Here is a 25,686-nt window from a genome sequence, read left to right on the forward strand (position 1 = left end):
TTCCTGAGTGTTCTAGATAGAAAGTGTCAGACCAAGAAATGAACGGACGATGGATGCCTCGAGGCCACCCCACAAGCCTAAGCAGATAGGTGCTTCAGTGATGCACAAACTACTTGCGCCCTGCTCGGGTAAGGAATGTAGCGTCTTCTGTGTGGAAATTGTCAGTGCAAAATTCCACGAATTGATGGGCTTACTGCGGTGATTGATGTCACAGAATGGCATTCGCTCCAGTCAACCTGCGCCAACAAGACTACGCTCCTGTATAGGCGGAGACACGTTTTAAATGACACCATAACCAACCATACAAATCAAGATCTGACGAAGGACGGTCATATCACAAGACCATATCAGCAGTGTATAATGGACGTAATACACCCGGATTGTCATGCACCATGGATAATGCCGTCTAAATTGGTGGATAACACACCGCGGCCTAGGGTATAGCAGCATGCCGCTGTGACTGACCACAGCGTAACTAAGGGACTGATGTGAAGACAAAATGACTACCGACACGCCTACACGCGGTCCGCAGTGTGATCTGTGAGGCGAATTGGAACGCTACCGCAGCGTGCCTTCAACGCCGCCTTAATGGGCGTCATGCCGGACACGAGGCAGAAATGAACATGCTTCTACCACATGGCATAGCCCTTCAATATGTAGTGAACGTTCATTACCTTGCGACCAATACGACCATGAACCTGCCAACCTACGGGTTCTTACCATCTAAAGGCTTCACTGTGCCCATTGCCCTTGTCAGCGCTAGCTTCCCATTCCTCATGTGTTGGTGGTTACGCCGGCCTCGCGCGTTCTTTGTCTGGCTGAAATCTCTGCGTTTCTTCCGTGACGTTAAAACGGAAGAACGACTGCTTGAATGGAAGAAGAAATGGGAGGAGGAGGAGAAGAAGCGCATATCAGTGGAGGACAAGCTGAAGAAACTTGAGCTGGAGCATCAAGTTTGGGTCCAAGACAAGAGCGGCCTGAAAACGGAAAATATCCGGCTTACGAACATTCTGAAAAAAGCTAGCAAGGAGGCCGATGAAATTCAGGTTAGGTTACTACAGGAGCAAAGCGAGAAAGAAAAGGTCCAGCAAGAACGCTCCAAGCTTCTTGAAGCGCATCAAAAACTGCAGCAAGATCTCAGCTTACACCAGCAGCAGCTACTGATGCGAGAGACCGAAAAGAGGGCCCTGAAGAACGAACTGCAGGCCCTACAGACCAAGTTCAGCGATCAAACCACCCTTCTTAACGACCGTACACGAGAGCTACGGGGTGCACAGGCATTCCTGAGCACAGCCGACACACTCTCAGGAGCGGAAGTCATCAGACTGGTGGACGAACTCAACCAAGAGATCATGCAGACGGCAGCTTTCATCTCGGACTCCTTCGATTTCGCTCGCAAGCCTGAACACATAGACGAGATCAAAGAAGCCAGTACGCGAACCAGTGAGCTGATTGGACCTGCTATGACGTCACTCCTGGGTACCGTGCAGCACGGGGAAGACCCTCTCTTGATCCAGATCGCACTGCAGGCCGCCACAGTCGAGTTCTCTCGTTGGATCATAATGACCTGGGACTTTGACGGCTTGCAGGCTGAGCAACCACTGGCGGAGATCTATGGCGACGTTCGGGAAACAGGTAAGGATCGATTTGTATCTAAAGAAATAACATACTAAAGGGCATGACAGAAAGCCAGGCGGTCAGCGGCCGATGGCGCGCTTTGACTCGATCTCATGCGCAGAAGGTTGCTCTGCAGGAGGCGGATGTGCACTCAACAATGGTTGCGCATATTAGCGACACCCTCGTGGTCGTGATGATTGCGGCTGGTTGCACCAAGAACTACGAAGATGCATATCGCGAATTCACCATGAAGTTCGGCGAACGTGTGTCGAACATCGTCCGTATGGCAACAAGGCTTAACAGAGCCATGGGAGAGGAAGTCACGTCGGCAGATCTCTGGCCCACTCATGCCGCGGCTGGAGAGAGGTTCGACACGGAATCGATGAAGGACTTCGACGAGGGGAGCGGGGCGCAGTCTGGCGTAGTTTTGTGCACGACTGCGCTTGGTTTGCAGAGGTCAGAGAAGGTTGGAAACGGGGAAGGCGCAGAGAACAAGACGTTCACACTGGCGAAACCCAAGGTTGCACTTGAAGCTATCGCAGATGGGATGGAGAGGGAGACGGAGGTGTCAGGAGACTAACTTACTTCCAGGACTGTGTCACCACGTATTCTATTCGTTTGACTTTTGTTTGTCATTACTCTAAAGTATTCATGACCGATCTATTTGATGTTTATTAACGCAGTGCATCACTGGTGAACCTTTCGAGTCTCGACATACCTGTGGGACATGCCAGTTCAAGTCAACCTAAATGCTTGCCATCTTTTCGCCCCCAAAACGACTCGAGCCTGTACGCACTTCACCGCCTTCAGTGACGACGCCAGCAATTGCGGCCAGTAAACTGCATTGAACCGGAGAATAGCCTTTACTGGCAGCAGGGTTCGAAGGTTGATTGGTGATTATGTAATCGATCGCCTTGTCTTTCATCGTTCATCCGCGTCGGACTCCAATAGGGGAGACTACTACTCAAAGTGGCACCAACACCAATACTGGATGGCAAAGAGTAAAACAGGGCCCCCATACACGGGTCGCAATGCAGAATATGTCGTCGTCACCACCCCGTGGGGGATGAATCGCGTCCCCAGCAGTCGCGCCTCGCAGGACTTTAATAGGCTGGCAGCGTGGGTCCAGCTTATCCTCCAGGACAAAGATATACACGCGACAGTTGAGCTAATATTTAGTATGGGGACAGTGAGTATACCAATTGAGTCAGAGCACAATCTAATGACGGCAGAGAGATGAAGTCATTGTCCAACTTCCACTCGGGACAGATATTCAGCCACTTCTTGGGGAGCATAAGTTGGCAATTATTTCAAAGAAATGGGATGGGAATCCAAACGATGATAGGGCGTCCTGTTTCTTTGAATACAATTTTCGCAACAACGGTGACCCCGGTAATCGTGAGTTTAGGCATCTCAGTTTTACTTTGTTGTACGTCTAATTCAGACCTTTAGATAACTGGGCAGAAGATTGCCCTAATGTTTCTCAGAAGGACATTACCTCCTGTCAAGTCCCCTTACCCGGAGCCAGGCTGGGTTGAGCCCCCTCGCTCCATTCGCAGTCTCGTCCTTCCAATACCACCTAAACCACTGCTACCTACCCCAGAAGCTGAGCCAACTGTTCCAACATCAATCCCTGTCCCTGTATCTCAAAAAAAGACACATATACCTCCGCCCGCGGCACCTGCTGATGTTACTGTAAGTTGTATGTGGTTGGAATTCGCTATCCCCTTGTTAAATATCTATAGTCTGTATTCAAACCTTACGAGCCCCCTACGCAACACCCTGCTCATGGAACATATATTAACCAGACAAATCAGCCAAGGAACCCTTCTGCAGACCGGCAAAGCCATCAGCCAACTCCAGCCGAAGGTGAACATGTCCCGGTCCAAAAATACCTGAAAAAGCTAGATCCCTACCAGGAAGGTATGTCAGCACCTCTCATACTCACATATCTATTGCGGGTGTAACCTCTTTTGTAGAAGAAGACTCTCTAGCGCTCTTGCGAGCATCTCCACGAAATTCTCAAAGTGACTCCAAGCCCGTCAAACTTGAACAAGTCAAGAGAGATTTGACGCAGGAAGAATACGAGCCACCCCCGCAACTAATAGATGCGATCAACAGTTTGATACAGAAACAGAACGAGGAACAAAAAGTTGGATTGAGCATAATTGACGGATCGCTGCCAGGGCCTTGTACGTGAACCAGTCATCGTGATATTGCGCAAAATGTAATGTGATGGATCTAGCAACTTCCCACCAGCCATCTGCAGAGCATATGGACGTAGTTGAAAATAAAATTCTGGAGCGGAATCTCGATAAAAAGCCTTCACCAAGAACGGCCCTCAGCACCTGCAAGACTCTCGGCAGAAGTCTCGTGCGTCATCACTAATCTTACTACCAAGCCTACGTGACATTGCGTACTTCAGAATGTCTGCCACCTGTCAAGTTGACGAGTGCAATTAACGGTTTACATCAGCAGAGTACAGCCAGCGAAGACGAGCAGAAGCCGGTTCTGAACCCACCACGTGCGTGTCCTCCTCTCGTCCTCGATCATGCTGTTAAACCTAAGTCCAGCGCAAAACAAGAGGAAAAATATGGACGGGAGACATTCAGGTATGTAATACAGCTTCTACATGACCAAAGCCAGGACGAATAGGCATATACAGTGATAAAAAAGATCAAGTTGGAAGAAGCATAGAATCTCACATTGTACCATTTACCCATCCATGCTATCAACCACTGTCTTCAGTGCAACTTTCGGCTTCAGCAATAGCTTGTCATCCCACTGTTTGTCTCCTGATGTGGCCAGCCTGGTTATGCGCCTCAGGCCGAGATCCGTTGTGCACAGCACCCGAACACCACCAGCAGCCGGGTCTCCATCTACATATGCATCCTCCATCTGCTCCGCAGAATATGTGGTCTCGAAAGGCACTGTGACCGTTCTCAAGTCGGCAGACGTGATCTCCTCCATCATGATCTTGTTAAGCTGCAAGGCCAGTTTGAAGAGGAGTATGATCCTGTCACTTAACTTTTTTTCGACTGATGCGCGAAGTATTTCTGGTTCTACGGAGCATCCCGCAGCAAGCATGATGTTGGAGAAATGTCCCGTGAGGTATGGCGTAACTGATGCGATGAGCTGGCTCTCTTCGTGATTGTGGGCGTATGCACTCGTGAGCGCCCGCCACCTCCCCGAAATTGCTTGTGCCTCTGGAATGCAAGTGTCGTCATACACACTATTGCATGATGCTGTTTACACTCACCACCACATCGCATTCTTTCGTATGTGCTGGCGAGCATTCTGTTGACAGAGTCGTCGCCAGGCAGAGTCCATGAGCAAATCACGAACTCGAGGAATTGGACGAAGCACGATTGGAACGTGATTTGAATGAGAAGTGGATCATATTTATGCTTCTTTGTGGCCAAATAATGCGCGAGCGACTGCCCAAATAATCCCGTCACCACTGCATAGGCATTCTCGTTCCTTACCCCACCTGACTCAAATGAAAACGTATCCACCATCGATTCCGCCATGTAGGCAGCACTCTGGAGCACCTCGGCATTGAGCTTCTGCAGCACGGAAATGACGTCAGCGCCTGAGAAGGCGTCAGCTGTGGTTAAGAAGCTCTGTGCGCCTTTCAGCTCGAAGGTACGGTCGTTGAGGAGGGTGTGCAGCTGTGTCTTTTGCTCTGACATGGCCTTTAGTTGGTTCGTTGCGGTATCTAGAGAGTTCCTTGTTGAAGCGAGCGCGGATTCGGTCTCTTGGAGCTTAGCTTCGAGCGAGCGTGACATATTGATAGATCCCTTCAGGTGCTCCACCTCCTGTCGTAATTTATCATTTTCTGATTTTTTCTTGCTCAGCTCATCATGTAGCCGTCGCGCTTCGGCCCTCGTTGTATGTAGGACGGCCGTCATGTCCCGGATAATTTCTTCAGCATCTTTACGCTCGCCAGCCAACTTCTCGTTCTCCTTTTTATATGATGCAAGTTGTTTCTTCAACTGCTCCATCTCCACGCTTTGATTGTCTCGTACAATCATGTGAGAGCTCATGCTGCGTGTAACAGAAGGTGGAGGGGCTGAAAGTTGCCGAGAAGAATCGTGTGTTGTGTCATACAAACGAGGGCGCCTTGTGCCCCTGGATTCTTCAGCGCCTTGCGATATTGGAGAGGCTTTGAGGTAGCGTAGTGAGGAGACAGCTGGAGATCCCGTGGAGCGGGACGGACCTGCACCCGCCTGTGGTGGAGCCCACATCTCATTCTCCGGTACCCCGACATGTAGCGGAGCGCATACTTCTTGTCTCGTGGCCCACGGAGTGGTTGGAGACAGTGGAGTATATGATTTCGTCCTTGTCTGTCGTGAGGATTCTGTCTCGTCCGTATGCTCTATCGTGGCCCTTGACCTGGCCCTCAATTCTTTGTTTGTGGGGTACGGACGCATATTTTGGGCTGGTGCTTCCTGCTCAACGCTTGCTCTCTTTCTTCCCGCCGTGTCGTCTTGTGACCGGCGGCTATAACCCCCCGCGTGTTGTATCTCGGTTTTGGAAGCTGTGCTCGTTTCAGTGGAAGGACCTTGTATCATGTTACACCAAGCAAGGAATGGGTTTATGGTTATGATTATGTTTTTCAACATTGGGTCGACCTGAGGCGAAGTTCAGAATGAATGGAGGACACCTGTGCAGGTTGTCAGATTTAACCCCACGACCTAGATGACCGAAACATACACCTCTCACGGGCATGTGTTATCCGCGTTTTCGAATATCAAACCGTGACTATCGGTGATAGATTGATTGCTCAGAAAGCATGTCCGCTTGCGCCCTATGTACATTCAATCAGGGGCCTTTTCTCACCCGTGTGATGAAAAGAGATAGATACTTATTCGAAACACGAGGTAGGTATGTCACAATATACAGAAGAAGTACACAGAATCAGACTCAGCGTCCATGGAAATTTCGAAACACCCAATCTCAGTCGTCCAAGTTATCCACCACAGATTCCAGAGCGATCTTCGGCTTTAACAGAATCCTCACTGGCCGGCATTGGGTCCCTTGGAACGCTGCCACAACCCGATATCAGTGGGGCACAGGACACGGTTGTTCGCAGCATTCTTGTCATGTTCGCCGTCATCGTACCCATCGTCCATGCACGCGGAATCGAACACTGTGGCTGGTTTGATTACCACGACATCAAGGCCCCGGTCGATGCTATTGATCATAAGCCTATTGATGCGCATGCCAGACTTCGCAAGCAGCGAAATCTTCTCGCTGAACTTTTGCTTCAGGGCATCACAAAGCTGCGGCCGAGTGCCATCACAGCCCGCAACAAGCAAAATATCAGCGAGACCGGCTACGATTTTGGATGTGGCTGCAGAACAAAGCTGGACATCATCGAACTGAAGATGCTTGGAGAGAGTATGCGATAGTGCACTCCATGCTGTGGTGACCGTCTGGGCTGCAGATGAGTCAGTGAAGAGTTGCATTTGTGCGTCAGATATATGACTTACTAGTGTTGCTCTGGTCAGCCGTACCAAGCCTTTCCTTGCCTCCGCTAGCAATCCATGCAGTCGAGAGCCAACAGAGGTACCGAGCGATATATGTCTGGAAAGCGATCTGGATGAGGATAGGATCCTCGCTATGACTCTTGGTGCCCAGGAAGTGGGCAAGACCTGCGCCAATGGTCGTGCCCACTTGCTGGAATAGCGCCGTCTCCTCATTCCCGTTCACTCTTCCGTTCTCAAACCCGAAAGATTCGGCCATAGACTCAGCCATAATTGTGGCATCTTGATGAATATCGGAGTTCAGCTTCCGGAGAGCGCTGACGACCTCGTTGCTTGAGGACATCATAGCGCTAAACATACTCGCAGGGCGCTCTGGGATACAGTTTGCCAGCAGCGCCCGAACGTTGTTGAATTCCTGCACAAGGGTTGTCGAGTCATCGCGGGCAATGGCGACGTTTGCGCTCTTGGCCTGCGAGCTGAGCTTCTTCATCTCAGCGAGCTCTGCATCCTTGGCCTTCAGCTCAGCCTCCAGCACAGCAACTCGGTCTGTCAGACCCATCCTTGCAGTTTGCTCTTTCTGTAAGGACTCGAGTTGGGCGGAGCTTTGCGTGAGCTGCTGACGGCACACCAGCATGCTGCTCCTTGCATCCAGCAGCTCGGCTTGAGCATGAGCGCTGGAGCGATTCAGGTCCTCGAGCGCTTGCCGCATTTCCTGGTTTTGCTGCTGCAGCGTTGCCTTGATGACATCGTTCTTCTTCGTGAGCGCAGCAACAACATCTTCTTTCTCCTTCTTCATTCGTTCGCACTCAGCGAGAGCCTCCTTATTTCGCTGCCGCAGCTCCGCGATCTTGGACTGAAGGCTGCTTGTCTCAGTCATGGATTGGTTGAGCAAGGACTGCACCTGCTCCTCAAAACGGTGGTTCTCTTGCTTCGCCTCGTCGAGGAGCTTCGACAGGTGCAGTACTTGCATCTCCTCATGCGTCCTGCTGCCGTCAAGGCTGACAACGTCTACGTCGCAGTCGAGTAACACTGGGGATACTTCCTCCCATTCAGTGCGGTACTCCGTTTGGGCGGCATTTCGACTGTCGGTCTGGGTAGTGAGGACGGGTCTGGCAGTTGAGGACGACGGCACCGTCCAGTATGGGACGCTCCACGTCATGGTTGGATTGGGGTGAGGTCGATGAGGTTGTGTAGTGTGGGTAGGACGATGCGGAATACTTGTCTGCCGCGCAGCTCTCATTCCTCGTGCACATAACCTCGAGGCGTAGGCCCCTACGGTACATGCGTCTTCCATATGATGTGATGCTCCCAGATTGATCTAGATCTCACATTCTGGGAAGAGCTGATCTCAAGAGTTGAAGGTGAACAGCCCTCACATCACCACGTAACGTACTTCTTGAACCTTCACAAGGTTGCGTGCCTAAATTATTCGTACGATTGCATGCAGACACTGACATAATCCCGTGACTCTGTGGTCATGTATCGTCATTAATCTCCCACAAAAATTACAAACCTGTGAGGTGTGAAGCTGCAGGTCTGCTCAGTATTGATGTGTACAAGTTCCCATCAACGCTAAACGTAAGAGGAGTTCCTCATCATTGAACAAAAAAACAACGCTCGTATCAGTTCTACAACGCATCTATGTTTGCTTACAGTAAATGTTATGGACTTTGACGGTCACCGCTTCGCTGCCTTGCCGGGGACAAAGAGCCACCAGATGCTGACAATAAACCTCAAGCCTGCGCCAACGCCAAGAGTACCAGCGGACCCTATTACGTCGAGTAATGCACGCCCCAAAAACCCGCCCAAAAACAACGAGCCGATGGCAAGGATCTTATGATCTCGGGAGATGACGAGTCGACGAATGTTGAAAAGCTGAGGGTCAGCCATCAGCTCACACCAAGTCGTCGTCAATACCACTGAATGGCACATTCAGTATAAGATATCAAAAAACAAGCGAATGATGTGGAGAAAACTCACCTGTCGTGGTAAACTGTGTATTCGTTCTCTTGCCCATGATTCCTTGGAGACCCATGCTTGCGCTCATGAACCCAACACAGACAAAGGACAACGTATTGGTCCACGCTGGATTATCACGTGAATCCGCGACGCTCATCTGTCCGCTCTTCCAGATGGCGATGGCTGCAGCCATGGTAAAGAGGGTCTGGATTAAAGTGCCGAGAGCCAGCCATGCCCGAGTTTTGCAGCCCATCTTGTCGCCGATGCGGGCGATGGATGCCCCAAAGATGAATGTGAGGATGGAGCAGAGGGCTTGTTGATCTGCAATGTGGAAAGAGTGGTCATGTTGGCCATTGAAGAGGCGGGCGATGGCGAGTCCGAGCTAGAGACATAGATACATGAGTACCTTGACGATGGGCCGAGTAACAAAGAATGTCAAATCGCACCTGTACAGTGTTTCCGGTTTGAAAAGCACACCATACGAAGATAGCAGAGAAAGAGACAGCGTCGCTGGGGATGAGGACGAATATGAGTGGTTGGGAAACGCGGAGTATTTCGGAAGACACACATAAAACCAGTCATAAAACAATATGCAGACAGCGGAGCGGAGGCTTTGTCTCCATCGATATCCGTGAAGAGGTACTTCTTCAAGCTCGTTATTGTCGTAGAGTCATTACTTTCGATATCCCGCTTGTCCGACATGGAGGAGATGGACAGAAAGGTTGGTGGGGGAACCTGGGAGGACAAGTCGGGTCACCGACTCACCGGTCGAATATAAGTCCCACTTTATTTTAATACATGAGAGCATGTTTCTTATTCGACTATGGACTGATTAAGACTATCATCCATCATGGTCGGCGATAAGCCATGAAAATTTGCTAGCGCAAGCTTGGCTCAAGCAAGCTGAGAAACTTGGCGGGCCCAGCTTTGCTGCCAAAGTAACTATCCTAATAATCAAGACCACCGCAAGTCCCACTCTAAATCCTATCTTCTCTCTTGATCAGGTCCATCGGTATTAGGCAGGCCGAAAATGAACGCTTGCATATTCAAATTGCATCGCCAATCCTTTTAAAAGGACTCAGAGATCCACTGGATTCCGCGGCAGACACCAACATTGAACAGGCTGGCGTCGCATATCCGGGTTAGAAGATGTGCCGTGAAGGAAGCTCGAACACCGGTGGCCTGGTGTCCACTTACTTTTCGACATCCGCCAAGACTGGATACCAGAGCAGACAAGAGCTAGGCAATGCGTGACAAACACTATATCCGAAGAAGATGGGATCGAGCTGCGACCAGTTCAGGCTATACAATTCTCGAAGACGAGCAATTAATAATAATCTGCACAACATTGTCTGGACCATCTTCAGAAGGGAGATATCGAGGACAGCCTTCATTCGCTTTGCATCAACCCCTTCGACCGAGTAGGCCCATGTTCGTCATTCCAATTCCATGAATCAATGATATCAATTATAGAATAAATCAGAAACCCAGGCAGAAACCTGCGGAAACGCAGCTCGCTTGTATTGGAATATTCCCTTTCACTGATGCCGCCAAACTACGCCTCAGAATAGGCCAGTGATCCCTGATCACCGTGAACAATGGGAGACTACGGATCTGGATGTTTTCCGACGACGTCAAATCACCTTGATTCATATTGTTGGCTCGATTAAGCGGTGAAGAAAAAAAGTAGGTCAAGGCCCAGGCTGTGGTTAGTCAGCTCAGCGCTTACGTACACTGACAGGTGAGTGCTATTGAAAAAGGCTTCAAGTTTCGCCAATCTGACCCCAGATTCCGGAACGAACAACTGTCTTTACTTCGTCTATGAGACTCACAAATTGAATTTGCCTGCCAATGCAGTCCGCCGGGCAGAGCAACGAGTACTGTACTGTGTGCACTTCTCCGGCTCTGGTGCTGAACTGTGCTCTCGTGATTCCGTGGATGTCGACACACGAGTGCGTCATATCCTGGGCCCAAGAACGTGGGTCAATGTCACATGTATGCCTAGTGCTGACCATACGAAGTCTGGCTCAGAGCAGGACGTGGAAATTGTGCGACCGGTCCGATAAGGTGCGTTCATCAGAGATCTCATAGAATGAACACTGGAAAATTAAACCTCAGTAAGGATTGGATTGCTTTTCAAAAATGAAGCAGGGAATGACGGTGTTGAGGATGTAGGTGAAAACTGAACGACATGCAATAATAGATACGCCTTGTACGGAGCTTCCTCGGTCTAGGAATTACTACGTTTGGAATATCGACCAGGACACATATGGGTCTTCTTCATATATGGACGCAGGAACTCCTTTCCACAAGCAGTGCAGACAGCCTTGAATTGACGCTTATGAACCTCATTCACATGGCGAGTGTAGTTGTCCTTCCTGATAACACTTGAACACCCTGACCACATGCACTTCACCTTATCCTCGTCATCCTGCACAACGGGGAGATACGGCTGTTGGTGTCTGACTGAAGGGCCAGATAAAGTCTGCCCCTCAGAACATGTGTCATCTTCAGGTAAGAGTTTCTGGAATGGCTGTGTGCCAAGCTCATAGCTGACGAAACCGGAGGCGCTGGGGAGTAATGGTTCTATTCTCACGCAGTAAGTATAATTGAAAGGCTGCAAATATGGTAAACTCACCTTGAGAAAATCGGTGAATGGGAGGATCTGTCTCCTCTAGCAGGCTTACTGATGACCCCGACAGATGATTGCGAAAGAGATCCATATTCATGTGCTGATGCTTGACCGTGCGAATGTTGGAATTCTAGCGGCTGTGACAGGAGGGACAGGTTTGGCGGAGTTGACAAGAGTGAATTAGCATCGAACTCGTTGAGTGCAACTGGCGCAATAGTCGGAGGCTCATCACCGACGATTAGGTCAACGCTTCTATCCCATGTGCCCATATTTTCCATGGCGACCTCTGACTGAGAGTTAGCAAGAACCTCTGCAATGCGGGCGCGAATCTCGAGAGTTTCTTGTAAGTATTGTTAAGCCTGTCACAGTGCTGGTCAAGCAGCTTAAGACATGAGTGCAGCCTGTGCAGGGTTGAAGTCGTTGAGTCTTGATCACTGGATGCACGTTCTAAGGTTCTATGATGCAACACGCATCCGCTGTTGGTCAAGCTTGTGCATCGCTCAACAACGTCAAGCCATGAAGATGTTGACGGGTGTGATGTTGGCGTCCATCCGGATCTGGAAGGTAAAACCACGGTAAGCTTGTGAGTCCATTCATAGGTTTATGAGATCCAGCCTTACTTATGCAAGTGCATGCTCATTTTTGATAATGTATCTCAGCGTGAATTTCTCGGAAAGCAGTATGACTGCAAGCCTCAGTAGAGTGGTGGATGTTTGACTGTATGGATTAGAGTATAATATTGGTATCATATAGGCTTTCAAGGCAGTGCGCTAGCAGCTCTTGATTATTCTATAGAAAAGCTATAGATACATTTGATTGTATATGACTTTTATGGGAAACATTCCAAAACCTGTGTCGGAAACCCTGCCCACAATGGAATGTCATGGCACGATGTACGTTGTATCTTGCCGCAGCTGGGCCATCTGGCACGCATACCAGTGTCCAAGCCAGACGGAATTATTAGTTGGCAGTCACCAAATGGTCATACCAGTGTTCCTCTGCCTTGTTGTCATGATCATCGATAGTGAGTAGGGGACTTTCGGTCTTCGATTAGCAAGAATGGTGATGATACTGACAAGCCTCGTCCAACTTATTTTACGGTGTGAAGAATTTGCATCATTCTGTTAAAACTGGGATGTTTTGGAGCTCGAGCTCCGAGCCTGGCATTCGATATTCAATATTCAATTCCGGGTTTTAGGAAAGAGCGCCACGATCGATCAAATCACAATACTCCAGATTGCTTGATGAGATAGCAAAGTGTGAAGGCTTATTAACTATTATATAATTACACGTGATCCCGTATTACGACAATGGATTAGCCATGGCAAGCTATGCTCACTCGGACAAGTCCGTGGCCTAATATTATAACTTACTAACAGCTAGCTTCCTCACAATATTGCACATGTCTTCGATGCGATGCGATATAGTACCAGAGATGATATCGTCAGCAGCTATGCGTATGATACATCCAGGCCAGCTTCTGACAAAATTTATTATGTAATTACACTCTACATTCTCAAGCTTAAGTCTCGCTGAACACCTTGTCGCCGAATCAGGAAAACGTAATTTGTTACAGAGCGTTACAGAGCGCTCCGTAGCATTCTGTAGCACAATCCAACCCACTGATGGAGGGGGTGTCAGCCCTGCAGAACAACTCAAGTTTTTTCACCTCTCTGTACCATCACCAATGTAACCTTACCCTTATATACTCGACTACACGGAACCACACGCCAAAGAAGCCGAATTAGCCAACCAACACAGTCCCCGATTAACCAGCGAACGGTAACTATTACTTACGTTACTTGCATCCCTCCCGATTCCTGTACCAGCTGCCTTCGGTAGCCGAGTACGCGTTAAACATATGTATACCGCAGCAGTACCATATACCGATGGTGCGTACACAGTCATCTCACCCAAGGGCAGAGCGTCTCAAACGGTCGGCGGGAACGGCGGACTGATAGGAGCACGCTTCACATCAGGGCATTCGCGAGCCTGAGATGCACTCGAGACACTGGGAGTCTAGTTTAGATCGTAATGTCCTACATAGAGTATCACTCTGAAAAGGACAGAAATTGGACACACAAAAAAACTCAAGTTTTAGTGCCTGACAGAGGATTCAAAGAAACGACTATTTCATTCTATCAGAGACATATTACTCATGACCCACTGAGCCCCGCCCTTTGGCAGCTGCGGTGTTTTGAAACAAGACAGGGCTATGTCATGGTATGGTCCGGGATGTAGAGATTCATGATATGCATCAGGCCACAATCAGTTCCACGACTGTCCAGGACTAGAAGCCAGAAACGGTATTTGGTTTCATTAGCCTAAGGCTGGCCCTAGTTACAGGGCCCCATGTGACTGACTCCATTTAAAGAAGATCAGTGGATTTTGCGGTTCTCAATGCTTCAATTGGTAAACTGTGTACTGGTCATTGCGGTACTGCTATCTATGCAGGGGGATGTGAGGAATAGAGATCTTAATTTGTACGATATATACATATGTCTGCATAGGTACAGCCAGGGACAGTCCCCAACTCATCGGAGGACGTGTTTTACGTGGTTGATCGTATATCACAATCGTCACTTTCATAAACTCTGTGTAGCAAACATCCGTCCGCATCCCCACTCCAAAAATATCATTCATACCTCAAAATAAAAATCTTACCATCCCTCACACTCAAAATTACAGCACCCTGGCTCTGATCAATATTGATCGTCTCAACGACATCCAAGTCCAACTCCTCTGGGATCTCGAGCGTGCGCACCACTGCCTCTTCAGTCCGCACCCGGCGGCCATGCACAGGAGGGAAGGTAACGAAGCGCAGGCATTTAGGAACCCGCCGCCGCGGGTGCGGATGCGAATGATCGTTCTCGAAATGCGCAAAGTGGGCGTGAAGCTGCGTGTCTGGCTCTGTATTTGGTTGAACAATATCTGCGTCATATATCCCGGGAGAATTGCTGTCGGCGCGGGCGCGAACATTAAGGGTGGGAGGTACAACAGAAGCTCCATACTCCACCCATACTGCGTGCCCAAAATCAACAGCTACGAGGGGTCGTGGCCGGTCGCTAGTATCTTCATCGTCATCCCCCTCTTCGAGCACGCATACGACTTCAAACGGCGTGCTGACATACCACAGATGAAGCATGTCGTCGTCGTTCGCTTGTGCAGAATGAGATGAACTGCTAGTGCTCGATTCTCCTGCAACAGGTAGCCCCTCGGGGGCTATTGGGACCTTGAAATAATGCTGCGCGAGCACAAAACGCGTGTGGTGCGTCTCATGGTCGTGTGCTGCAAGGAGAACAACCGTGCAGCTCAACCGCGGGACGCCAGGGAGGGTAGGCCACCACTGCCGCACAAAGTGTGCAGACTCGGGGTACCAAGGGGGGAACGGATAAGGGTTTGTGAACGATTCAGGCGTTGCAGGACCTACTACATCTTGAGTGGGCTGCTGAGGTCCAGAAGTGGTTGAAGTGGTGGATTGAGAGGATGATGCATCCTCGTCGTCTTGCGGCACAGGTTCAGGACCGGGACCGACTTGGCTTGAGGAAGAAGATCCTGCGTTAAGTTCATCCCCGCCACCCTGAGAGTCACTGGGCCCGTCTGCGCGACTATCATTTCCTGCTTCTTCATCCTCGAAACGTGTACGCCTCTCGCCCTTCCTCTTCGGATTCGAAGGGATTTCTTCTTCTCCCTCGTGAGTATCTTCAGATTCTTCTTCGTCATTTGGTGGCTCTTCTTCGTCCACAGGTTCTTCATGACCCACCGACTGCTCATCCTCAGCGGAAGGTACTGTAGAAGATACCTCAGTCACGCCGGTCTGTCCTTCCTCACTAACGGGCTCGGTATTATCTTCGGTCTGTCCCTGATCTTCTTCCGCCGCACCAGCTTCATCCTCCTCCTCAGTGTCTTCATCTCCATCACCTACAGGAAGAACACCAACCACCGCACCCGAGGTCCCCGGCACAGAAGGAAACACGAAATTCTTCGAGATGCTCCTACTCGGTGGAAGTCTTGCACATATTTTTGGGAGCTTATTCCACAAGCTCTTCAACGAGTCCGCTATGTCCTCGCCGTTGTTCTCCTGTGGGACGCCGTCTTCTGCTTGAGGTGGAGTCTGTGCGCGAGTGGCCGGTGAAACAGTGCGGCGGGGACAGCCGTATGCTCTGAGCACCTCAAGCGGGTAAAAGTGCTGATAGGCAGCGTCAGCTTCTTCGCTGTGGATTACAATTTGGTCTTCGTGAAGGATGCAGGACCAGTTGGAAGAGATGAGCTGTAAAAGGAGGTTAACAGGTGAAAATATTGTATGGTAAAACAGCTGGATAAAGACACGCGTGCTGTTGAAGCCACCATATTCGTGTAAATGCCAAAAATGGCAGAGGAGTTACAGAACGTGGCATTAACTGTATGCGTACCAAACCAATGCGTGTGCCACCAAACATGGAACGCAACTTGAAGGAAACACAATAACCACAAAGAGTACTCACACATCCAACACCGGTATCCACAAACACATAGTCGTCTTTCGCCCAGTCAAGGAGTACGTACAATCCTGTCATATGCAACGCAAAGCAGTCAGTACGCAGCTTCAAATAAATGGCAATTATAGTAACACCCGGAAATAGAATAAATTTAGGTATCCTGATCTTGATACTCACCGATAGTATTACTACTCGCAATCCATACAAAAGCGCTCAGCAAGCGACGTGGCGGGTCAAGAAGGAATACGTTCATTATGACCCCTGTTGTATGGAAGCTCGTAAGCGTGTCGAATACTGGTCGCGCTGATTCTGGAATGGGAATAGTCGATACTGGGGGCGGGGGTGGGGGTTGATCTGTGAGAACACAATATTTAATGGCACATCAACAAATAAAAAAACTTAAAAGGCAAATGCTCACCAAAATTCATAGGAAGCGGGATGTATCTCTCCCAAGAGGGTGTCGCAGGCGCGCTGCGGATAAACATCGCTCGGAGGGAGGGATGGCAGAAGACAGGTCCTTGGTACGGCTCCCCGGCACCACCATCACCTCTAATTCCAACTGTATTCGCCTGATTGGAAGGAATTCCGTTTAATTGCGGGGGATCGCTGCATTCTGCAGAATCAGGCGGTAGCATCGCATTGATTGCCATTGGGGAGCATTGGGCGCTGGATGTAGTGCTGGATGGGCCGAAGCTGCCGGAGTGAAGAAGGGATGAGTCTTGTGGTGATGGAGTTTGGGAGGTGGGTGGTGAAGGAGTGGGGGTGGGGGGTTGATCGCAAATCGGGATCAACGAGGGCGGATCTTGCGTGGGCGATGGGACCCTAGGCGTTAATTGTATTGGGGAGTCCCCTTCACGTTGCCGTGACTGGGGTTCAGCAGCACTGGCATAATGATCGAGGTGAGAAAGAATTGGAGATTGGACGTAGAGTTGTGCCTGATTTATTTCGTCGTAATCGTCGAGTTCGTGAGGGAAGAATAATCGCATGAGCATGAATTCCATCACGCGGTCATCGTGATGTCTAAGAAGGCGTGTCAATTGAGTCTGAAAATCAATGAAAATGAAAAACTGGCAACCCCTTGAGAACCCTCGCCATGGTGAAATATACTGTGCGCTCTTCGAATTCAACACGGCATTTCCATAACTCCCATTTATCCTCATCATCCTCGTCTTCATCTTCGTCTCCTCCACAGGAACTAGTCAAGGACCTCGGATCCCACTCAGCAAGGCAGATATCCCTCCTTACATCCCAGCATAAGACACGGCCGCTCTTAGTCGCACAGAGTGTGTAGCTGCTGGTGATGGGAGATAGCCAATCGATCTCTTCATGGGAGGGTACGCTAATAGTGATGTACCACTGGTTTCCGTAGTACGGGTTTGGTCGAGCCGGTCGAGGGGCGCGGATCGCCCATGCCTTCTCAAAACCTCGTGCGCGGTCGACAGCGGCAATGAGCGCGGGTGTTGAAAGATCAGAGAGGCGCTGGAAGGAGTGGAGAGGAAGGGGCCTGGATCTGGCAAGTAAGTCATGGGCTAGTTGACGATATACGGGTCTGGTAAGGGTGAACAAACGCAAGGACTTGCAAGTCTAACGGAAAGATTGAGTCAGCTATAAGATCATAACATGGTATTATGAGACCAAAATGTACTGACCGCCTGGAGATTATGCACATCATCGATGTCAAGATCCTGGGCGATATTGAATAGAAGATCATACGGCAAGAACTGTAATGACATGGACCAACACAATAGACGACAGCCAGCCAAATGATGGGAAGTCACCTACGCGTTATCCATCCCTAGTGAATCACGTGGCAGTAGCTACCCGGCTCTGCTCCCGATGCCGCCTACTTGCGCTCAGTGCTCGAGTGTTACGTCGTCAATGTCGCTGACTGGGTTGCCCGAGTACATGATACCAGCATCGGTTGGTTCAATTACAGCACAAACGATTCAAATCTGACCATTTGCATATGTCTATTGTACGTCAACTGGTTGAAGGGGAATTTACTCTGTTGAGCTAACTAAATAGCGATCATGACTCGGATGTGACCTATTACATACATGCACAGAAAATTATAAAAGCTCGACCTGCCTTCCCCTCACCATCCAGTGTCCAACTACCACCACGATGTTCATACGTGTCGTCCTCGCCATCTTTACCTTTGCTGGCGTCACAGCTGCGTCTGCAGTCTCAACTTGTGAGAATGATGCCACGTTGGTGTGTTGCAAAAATGCTGGAGATGTAGGCTGACATTATATTCCACGTTGTATTCACTGTGCCCATTGATGCGCAACAATAGACCAACAGCGGCTGGCAGGGTTCACACTGCACCAAGGTCAGCGCCGCGAGCAAATGCAAGCATACCGCTCTCTGCTGCTATGATGTCGTAAGCTTGATGTCGTTTCCAAAGTGCATAATCACTATTGACTTGTACACCCACAGAAGGGATCCTCTGCTGGAACGTGCTACGAGGCCTGTTGAAACTTGAGATATAGTGCATCACGATATCGAGATGGTTGCTCAGCTCTCAATTCAGGTTATGGGTTATTAATTGCACATTGTTTATCGGAAGGTGACTGATCGATTGTAACAACTCTAAAGCCAGACCCCAGTTTTCAGATGAGCCATCACACAGAACTTCTGATGCAATGCATCAGCACAATGTAAACGTCACAGAGTTTAGCATGGTGCGCTGAATCTGATGCAAAGGAGTTGATCTCTGGACTATCGTCTCCATTGGCAGAATTGAGGCTCCAGGTGATATTCAGCCGTAAGCAGCTTGTCACATGCACGCTAAGTACATAGTAGGCAAATTAGATCCTGGACCGCTTTGGTAAAATGATGGTCGTCACTGATGCACGAAGTTTGAATAGACCTGGATATAGTACCACTCGGATTCAGGGTGGCTTCCCGACAGGGGTGTTGGTATTAAAGGTGAGGAGAAGTTACACAACTTGCCATCGCTAGTTGTAAAGGCGTGATTCACGGTGAAGGAGTCATCAGTAAACCGGTGAAACTCAGATATTCCCAGGTATGGTACCTGTTTCCTCTACATGACGTTATAAAACAATATAAAGCAATCTAAAGTGATGTAAAGCAATATATAGGTCCGAATGGAGCATGAATTGGGGTGATTACATTGCTTTGGATTGCTACATATTACTTTGTATCGTAATATACAGGAAAGAAGCATTGGGCTTACAAAATACTACAAAATCTGGGAATATCTGAGTCTCACCGGTTTACTGATGCCACTCGGACTAGTCGTCCCTATCGCTGCCAATATGGTTTAGGGCAGGCAAGTTCGTGTTACATAATTAACCACTTCGCGCTGCAACTTCAAGATGCTAAACAGGAATGGTCATACAATTGAAGAAGGGAGGCCTCAGGCAGCAAAACATTGATAATGAACTTCACCAGCATCGACCAGTTTCGAAGACAATCCGACTTCAAGAGTGACTCAAATCCAACGACATACTATCCAGTCACAACACTTCAGGTAACAGTGTTTCGACCACAAAACCCAATTCAAACTGTTTACTAACAGGCCGTGTACGCCAGGTTGATTGGCGGTGCTGGTGACGCCAAGTCGATGCCAAGTGCCAATATGTTAAATGCATGTGCACAGGGTTGAAGCTTCGAACTTCGAAGTCGCTCATGCACATGTAAGATCCGAACTCAGACAAATTCCTCAGTGAATGGTACGTGAAACTGGGCGTAGGGCTCCAGTTTGAAAGATCAGCCCTGTTCAGAACAGGTCATAGGAGATGCACGACGTGCATGCATCTGCTCTATCCTAGCACAGTCAATTGCGACACGAGGTACACACACATTGATCTGCGCCTCCAGCCTTGGTATGTGACCTTTGAAATGTAAGGCATGCTTCGCATATAAACTTCAACACATGAATTGCCATCCTTCAGATTACTATTATGTTTGTACGAGAACCATACAAGGGTCCAACGCGAAAGCTAGTGCTTGCATTTGATGTTGGGACTACGTTCAGTGGAGTCTCATATTGTATGCTAGACCCAGGGGAGGTGCCTGTAATTCGAGGAGTATCAAGGTCAGTAGACAGCTCAAGCACCATGTCTCTTGCTCATGGTTGGATTGTAGATATCCTGCGCAAGAGGGTGTCGGAGGTGACTCCAAAATACCATCAATTCTCTACTACGACCTTCAGGGAGACGTTCGCGCCGTAGGTGCTGAGGCTCTGCAAGAGCATGTCATCGAACAGGCAGAAGACGAGGGATGGGTGAAGCTCGCATGGTATGTATATCGTTGTGGAAAAGATATGGGCTGCATATTAATCTCGGTCAGGTGGAAACTTCATCTTCGCGCCAAGCACCTGCCATCGTCTCACATACGGGATGACGATATAGAACCTCTCCCACAAGGCAAATCTGCAGTAGAAGTTCTTGCCGACTTCATGTGCTACCTCTTCCAATGCGCTCGAACTTATATCCAGGAATCACATCTGAATTTCTGGAGATCGGTTGAGAACTCCATTGAGTTCGTGCTCACGCATCCGAACGGTTGGGAAGGTCAACAACAACAACAAATTAGACGTGCTGTCGAGCTCGCTGGCCTCATCTCGTCTAAGGAGGAGCAATCGCACGTGCACCTCTTGACTGAGGGCGAAGCGAGTCTTCATTTCTGTGTTACCAACGTGATTGCATCAGATACATTCTCCAAAACCCCTTTAGATGTGTTAGAATACTCCGATGATGAGGAAGATCAATCTGACAGCCAGGGAGTCATTGTTGTTGATGCCGGAGGCGGAACCATCGATCTCAGCGCCTACTCGATGAAGTTATCTCCGACCTCTTTCGAGGAGATTGCCCCAGCTGAATGTGAGTTCCGCTTTCCTGTGTTGATTTCTTGCTGAAGTCCGCTCAGGTTCCTTGCAAGGTTCAGTTTTTGTTACTAGTCGCGCTCGTACTCTTTTACAAAGTCCGTGAATGAAATGTGCATGCACAAACCAACAACTGATAGTCACTTGGCCCAGAGAAACTTTCGGGCTCAAAGCACTACTCCGACCCCCAGATCGTCGCACAAATGGCGGACACCTTTGACAAAAGCGCAAAACTTCGGTTCCGTAAACCTGATGAACCATCTTACATCAAGTTTGGTACCATCCGTGACAAGGATCTGAAGTACGATATCCGATCAGGGCAATTAAAATTGGCTGGGTTCGTCCATATTCTCTAGGATACCTTCCTCGTAACCCTCACGTTTTATCGTACAGCCAGGACATTGCAGACTTGTTTGAACCATCCATCGAAGCTATCATCGAGGCTTTTGAGCAGCAGAGACGCGTGGCTTCAACTCCAATTAGTGTAAGCATTATATTTCGCTCATATGCTAGACGGATCGTGATATCGTCATGAAGTTGGTTTGTTTGGTTGGCGGCTTCGCTGCCAGCGACTGGCTGTTTGTCAGACTCCAGGAATATTTTCTACCTCTAGGCATCAGCTTCTGTCGCCCTGATGCCCATGTGTAAGCCCTCGAATATCGACGTGACTACTCCTACTCATCAGCTCACAGCAACAAGGCTGTGGCTGATGGAGCAGTTTCGTTCTATATTGACCACCTAGTATCGTCTCGAGTTGCACGTGCCACTTATGGTGTTGAATGCTTCACTCCGTACCACTCTGAAGATCGTGAACACCAGGTCCGACAACATAAAAGCTTCATCGATGCCACCGGCGAACTGTGTATCCCCGAATATTTCGAGAGTATTTTGCTGAAGGTGAACAAAGTATTTTCATCCATTCATTACATGCTGACCTGCCTCATAGGAAACTAAAGTCTCTGAGCTGCGCGAATTCCGGAAATCCTTCCAAAAAATCCGAAAAACACTCGCTGGATGCAAGAGTCATGACTTGGAATTATTGTGCTACAAGGGTGCCCTCCGGGAGCCGAAGTGGTTAGACAGTGATCCATGTATGAGTTATTCCCTGCTCGAACACACTCATGCTGACTTGATCCAATTCAGCTTCATTCACCACGCTATGCACAATTACTGCCGACCTCAGCGAGGTGTCCAAAACACTGCGTCCCCTAAAATCAACTTTAGATCAATCGAAGTATTATAAGATTGAATACGACGTCATTATTCTATTTGGCCACACAGAACTGAAAGCACAGATCAGTTGGCAGTATAAGGTTCGCCTCTCGTTCTCGTCTATTCACTTCCTCGCTGATCGAGAACGTTGTAAAGGGTGTTGAAGTGCGGTAAGCCCAACTCATGGTTTTATGATTCATTTCGTCGCCTCAATCCATTATAGGGGCCCAGCAAGTATAGTCTACGGCGAGTAGTGTCAAAATCGAACTGCAGCTCTTTGCACGTGTTGCAGTGGCAAAAGCGTGCTAGTATCGTGTAGGGCAGTTGTACCATCTGAATCATCTGTATCCATGTCGCCTCAAATATTATCGAGTTTCGTATACATATGAGTCTAGACTTTGAACAGCACGATTCTAAGGCATTGACTGCACCTCAAAATTCTGCATTGGCACTCCGCCTTGATCGAGACTCGTACAATGGAGTCTGTTGGCGCCGCCTTTATCCTCGAACTGAGTACCGAAGTACTGATCCCTAGTCCTGATTGGCAGATGCCTGATAAGTTGAGAAGGCCGGTAGTGTCCAATGTCCATGATATTCCCACCGTGATCGCTTTGTCACATTGATTGCATCGCATCGTCTCGTTTTGCACCGTATCGGCTTGAATTTGAGCGCTCTGAGCTTTGTGGCTTCGCTTTGTTTTGCATTGTATCTCTCGTAACTTCGCGGGTTGCTTTTTGTCTCACTTTGCTCGCACACTTCGTACTACATCTTACAATTGCAAGTAACTCGTATGTAAAGCATGTCCGTTCTCATCGTTTCACACCATACTCGGTTTCTACTGAGCTTGAGCGCTTGAGCTCACACCACCCTTTGATCACATACCAACATGCACTACCTGGATCATATTTCAATTCCTCAGGCTCCTTCACAAACTGAAATATACGCATCATAATATATTGATCGCAGAGGTCTTACTACTAGTAAGTTGTCCAACGTTTCCCACAACCGATTTCCATCTACAAAATACCAAAGGGCGACTGTTCTGAAGATGACAGGCCCGGTTATGTACTGGAAGCAACACCACAAATGTAACATGAATATTGTTCGCCTCATCAATGGTTGCGTTTGACATGTCGAACCAGAATTTCGGTTCTGTTACCTCAACGAACAACCTTGACTATGGAAAACTGAGGTGGTGAGGCAGATGCGTCGTGAACCACCATGCTGCTGCAGGTCCTACATATTTTTGAGGTCAGAAGTCGTGCAGTCCCAGCTACAGTACTGCAGTTGACATTAGCCCATCTGCAATGTTTGGTCGATTTATCGTATTCGACGGCATAATATATCGCTCACAGCATTCTACCACAAGGCGATGGAACCGACGCCTCCCGGACCCCAATAGGCTTTATTGTTGAGTTCTACTCAACGGGAGGTTTCCGATCGATCAATCTAGCCACAATGTTGTGCCCCAACTGCCAGAACTTTCTACTCCCCCTACCGACTTGCAGCGATGTCGATAACATTGTTTTCACTGGGACAGATGTCACCTCGCTGCACTCTTCCAGAAGTTCAGAATCTAGACACTCAGTGGTGGATAACATGTGCACCTCCAAAGCAGCAGGCTGAGACCATGGCGTTTTTCTCGTAGCAAAACATTCAGCGTATCGACGGACTGAGAGCGACATAAGTGTCTCGAGAACGACGGTGGGTCCAGGTGTAGCCTCGCCCTGGTCATCGAAGCAGCGGTGTATGCTCAGTTGCTAGTGCTAGCGCAGACTAGGCCATCTGTTCGTGCGGGTCAGCTGGTCACAACAACGTCGTCACCACTGATCTCATTGCAGGACCAGCCTCAGGTTGCTAAATTAACTTTGACGTTCTTCGCTTTGGAATCGAAGCAAGATCCCCGTTATTGGCAATTACAGTTCTTCTGGCCTAGTCGTATGTACCCGAGTGCCTCTGAAATACTTCGGTTCCCAAAAGCTCCCGGAAACAAGGTACGTGGAGCGTAACGTACGAACGTAATGACAAGACCTCGAAAACCTCGTCAGCTTGCAAATTTGCTTCTGACCTACCCGAGTAGTAGGAACGGCGTCAAAAACCTCTTGACCACAACAAACTTCTGGCACTCGCCAACGTCAATGTGAACGCCAATGACGATTTGTCTAAACGAAAGGCACCACCTAAACCTCAAATCAACTTAACCTACAACTCAGGTTGTTCATTTTGATTGTCCAGAATACTCGCCATCGGTGTTCATCTAGCTTCCAAATGAAGTTTCATCAGTGTATGCGGCAGCATGCACCCTCTACCGTACCAAACTCCACTCGTTCGTCACCTTCGTTGCCCTTGTCCTTCTCCGGTGATTGAAGGTGCGCTTTTGGCGTATATGCCCTCGTATGCCCACCCGCCGGTCACTGGGTTATTCAACATTGATGTCTCCGGCCTCAACCAGCATCTCCCGCAGGTATGGAGGATTGCATTGCTTGTATCTCAGCGGCATCATTGCCTAGGTATTTCAAAATACGAGCCTGCGCCAATACTACCCCTATCAGCCATCATCATACTCGCACTCACCAACAGCAACCATGACTTGACATGCTATCCGTTTCGGGATCCTTTGTTGAAATTGGACGAGCTTTAAAACATGTCTCCATTTTTTTTTGCTTGGAAATGAAAATTTCTCATGTTTCCTCATCTTGCGTGTTGTCTTTCTTAGTTAGATAGTGATCAAATTTACTTGTATTCCCTAAGTCACGTTCCGTCTTATGCTATTTACTAGGCAGAATAAGGTTAAATAAGCAACCCGCCATTTTCTTGATGAAGTAGTGACTGGGCGACAGCAGGAAATGGCGGCAGGGCCTTGGGAGGTCACGCTCTGGCGCGGAGATCGGAGTCAACGTGGGGTCTTGAGGCTCGGAGGCAGTGCCAGGCTTCATGACGTTGTAGTTGGCATAGCGTGTGACTCGGGAAGGCGCAGGTTGGAGGTTAGGTATAGTGGGCGGCGGGAGACTGCAGGTTGGGCGTGATGGGTAGAAGTAGACGTGTGATGGTCATGGCAAGATGCTCAGCCTTATACTGGAGAAAATACCTTACCGAGCGGTGCTGGAGGTCTTGACCTCTGCTGTAAGTGAGGTAACGCACATATTTTGTTTTCGGGAGCTTCGGGGAGCCGAAGTACTTTGGAAGGCACCTACAACTCGGCCATACGAGGGCGTGGGCGCCACAAGCGCACCTTGAATCACCGGAGAAGGACGAGGGCAACGAAGGCGACGGACGAGTGTAGTTTGGTGCGGTGAATGGCGCACGCCACCGCATGTACTGATGAAACTTCACTTGGGAGCTAGATGAGCACCGATGGCGGGTATCCTAGACAAGCAAAATGAACAACCTGAGTTGTAGGTTAAGTTGATTGGGGTTCGGGTGGCGCCTTTCATGTAAACGAATCGT

General features: G+C 49.1%; 8 protein-coding genes across 8 annotated transcripts; 3 read left to right on the forward strand and 5 right to left on the reverse strand.

Moving 5' to 3' along the window:
• The first annotated feature begins 312 nt into the window (after positions 1-312).
• BJ212DRAFT_1320437 (uncharacterized protein) lies at positions 313-2,519 on the forward strand. Its single transcript, XM_041334380.1, is given in 5 exon segments — positions 313-393; positions 413-745; positions 760-1,633; positions 1,684-2,277; positions 2,336-2,519. The coding sequence occupies 2 exon segments, from the start codon at positions 777-779 to the stop codon at positions 2,195-2,197; spliced, it is 1,371 nt and encodes a 456-aa protein (XP_041198190.1). The 5' UTR covers positions 313-393; positions 413-745; positions 760-776; the 3' UTR covers positions 2,198-2,277; positions 2,336-2,519.
• Positions 2,520-2,608: 89 nt separating this feature from the next.
• BJ212DRAFT_1475775 (uncharacterized protein) lies at positions 2,609-4,005 on the forward strand (the record flags this gene model as incomplete). The annotated part of the gene is made up of 6 exons (XM_041339285.1): positions 2,609-2,806; positions 2,850-3,046; positions 3,105-3,312; positions 3,363-3,540; positions 3,597-3,809; positions 3,863-4,005. The coding sequence occupies 6 exons, from the start codon at positions 2,609-2,611 to the stop codon at positions 4,003-4,005; spliced, it is 1,137 nt and encodes a 378-aa protein (XP_041198191.1).
• A 163-nt stretch (positions 4,006-4,168) lies between these two features.
• Positions 4,169-6,463, reverse strand: BJ212DRAFT_528756 (uncharacterized protein). The gene is made up of 4 exons (XM_041343415.1): positions 6,334-6,463; positions 5,837-6,283; positions 4,877-5,782; positions 4,169-4,823 (listed from the first exon to the last, which is right to left on the reverse strand). Exons 2-4 carry the CDS (start codon positions 6,240-6,242, stop codon positions 4,333-4,335), a joined length of 1,803 nt encoding a protein of 600 aa, XP_041198192.1. The 5' UTR covers positions 6,243-6,283; positions 6,334-6,463; the 3' UTR covers positions 4,169-4,332.
• Positions 6,464-6,635: 172 nt separating this feature from the next.
• BJ212DRAFT_1475777 (uncharacterized protein) lies at positions 6,636-8,265 on the reverse strand (the record flags this gene model as incomplete). Its single annotated transcript, XM_041339286.1, has 2 exons — positions 6,636-7,060; positions 7,113-8,265. The coding sequence occupies 2 exons, from the start codon at positions 8,263-8,265 to the stop codon at positions 6,636-6,638; spliced, it is 1,578 nt and encodes a 525-aa protein (XP_041198193.1).
• Positions 8,266-8,591: 326 nt separating this feature from the next.
• On the reverse strand, positions 8,592-10,039 carry BJ212DRAFT_528754 (uncharacterized protein). Its single transcript, XM_041343414.1, has 4 exons — positions 9,634-10,039; positions 9,512-9,575; positions 9,087-9,447; positions 8,592-9,025 (listed from the first exon to the last, which is right to left on the reverse strand). Exons 1-4 carry the CDS (start codon positions 9,765-9,767, stop codon positions 8,784-8,786), a joined length of 801 nt encoding a protein of 266 aa, XP_041198194.1. The 5' UTR covers positions 9,768-10,039; the 3' UTR covers positions 8,592-8,783.
• Positions 10,040-11,270: 1,231 nt separating this feature from the next.
• Positions 11,271-11,653, reverse strand: BJ212DRAFT_1320453 (uncharacterized protein). The gene is made up of 2 exons (XM_041334381.1): positions 11,633-11,653; positions 11,271-11,579 (listed from the first exon to the last, which is right to left on the reverse strand). Exon 2 carries the CDS (start codon positions 11,470-11,472, stop codon positions 11,296-11,298), a length of 177 nt encoding a protein of 58 aa, XP_041198195.1. The 5' UTR covers positions 11,473-11,579; positions 11,633-11,653; the 3' UTR covers positions 11,271-11,295.
• A 2,428-nt stretch (positions 11,654-14,081) lies between these two features.
• Positions 14,082-17,956, reverse strand: BJ212DRAFT_1320462 (uncharacterized protein). Its single transcript, XM_041334382.1, has 6 exons — positions 17,825-17,956; positions 17,251-17,759; positions 16,594-17,195; positions 16,353-16,529; positions 16,182-16,246; positions 14,082-15,967 (listed from the first exon to the last, which is right to left on the reverse strand). The coding sequence occupies exons 1-6, from the start codon at positions 17,906-17,908 to the stop codon at positions 14,333-14,335; spliced, it is 3,072 nt and encodes a 1,023-aa protein (XP_041198196.1). The 5' UTR covers positions 17,909-17,956; the 3' UTR covers positions 14,082-14,332.
• A 2,148-nt stretch (positions 17,957-20,104) lies between these two features.
• BJ212DRAFT_1260497 (uncharacterized protein) lies at positions 20,105-22,403 on the forward strand (the record flags this gene model as incomplete). The annotated part of the gene is made up of 10 exons (XM_041330113.1): positions 20,105-20,238; positions 20,289-20,441; positions 20,493-21,025; positions 21,072-21,125; positions 21,181-21,368; positions 21,425-21,511; positions 21,565-21,671; positions 21,720-21,924; positions 21,974-22,118; positions 22,171-22,403. 10 exons carry the CDS (start codon positions 20,105-20,107, stop codon positions 22,401-22,403), a joined length of 1,839 nt encoding a protein of 612 aa, XP_041198197.1.
• Positions 22,404-25,686: the final 3,283 nt, after the last annotated feature.

This window comes from Suillus subaureus, assembly GCF_016647635.1.
Source record: "Suillus subaureus strain MN1 chromosome Unknown BJ212scaffold_3, whole genome shotgun sequence".
In the NCBI taxonomy this organism is placed as follows: domain Eukaryota; kingdom Fungi; phylum Basidiomycota; class Agaricomycetes; order Boletales; family Suillaceae; genus Suillus; species Suillus subaureus.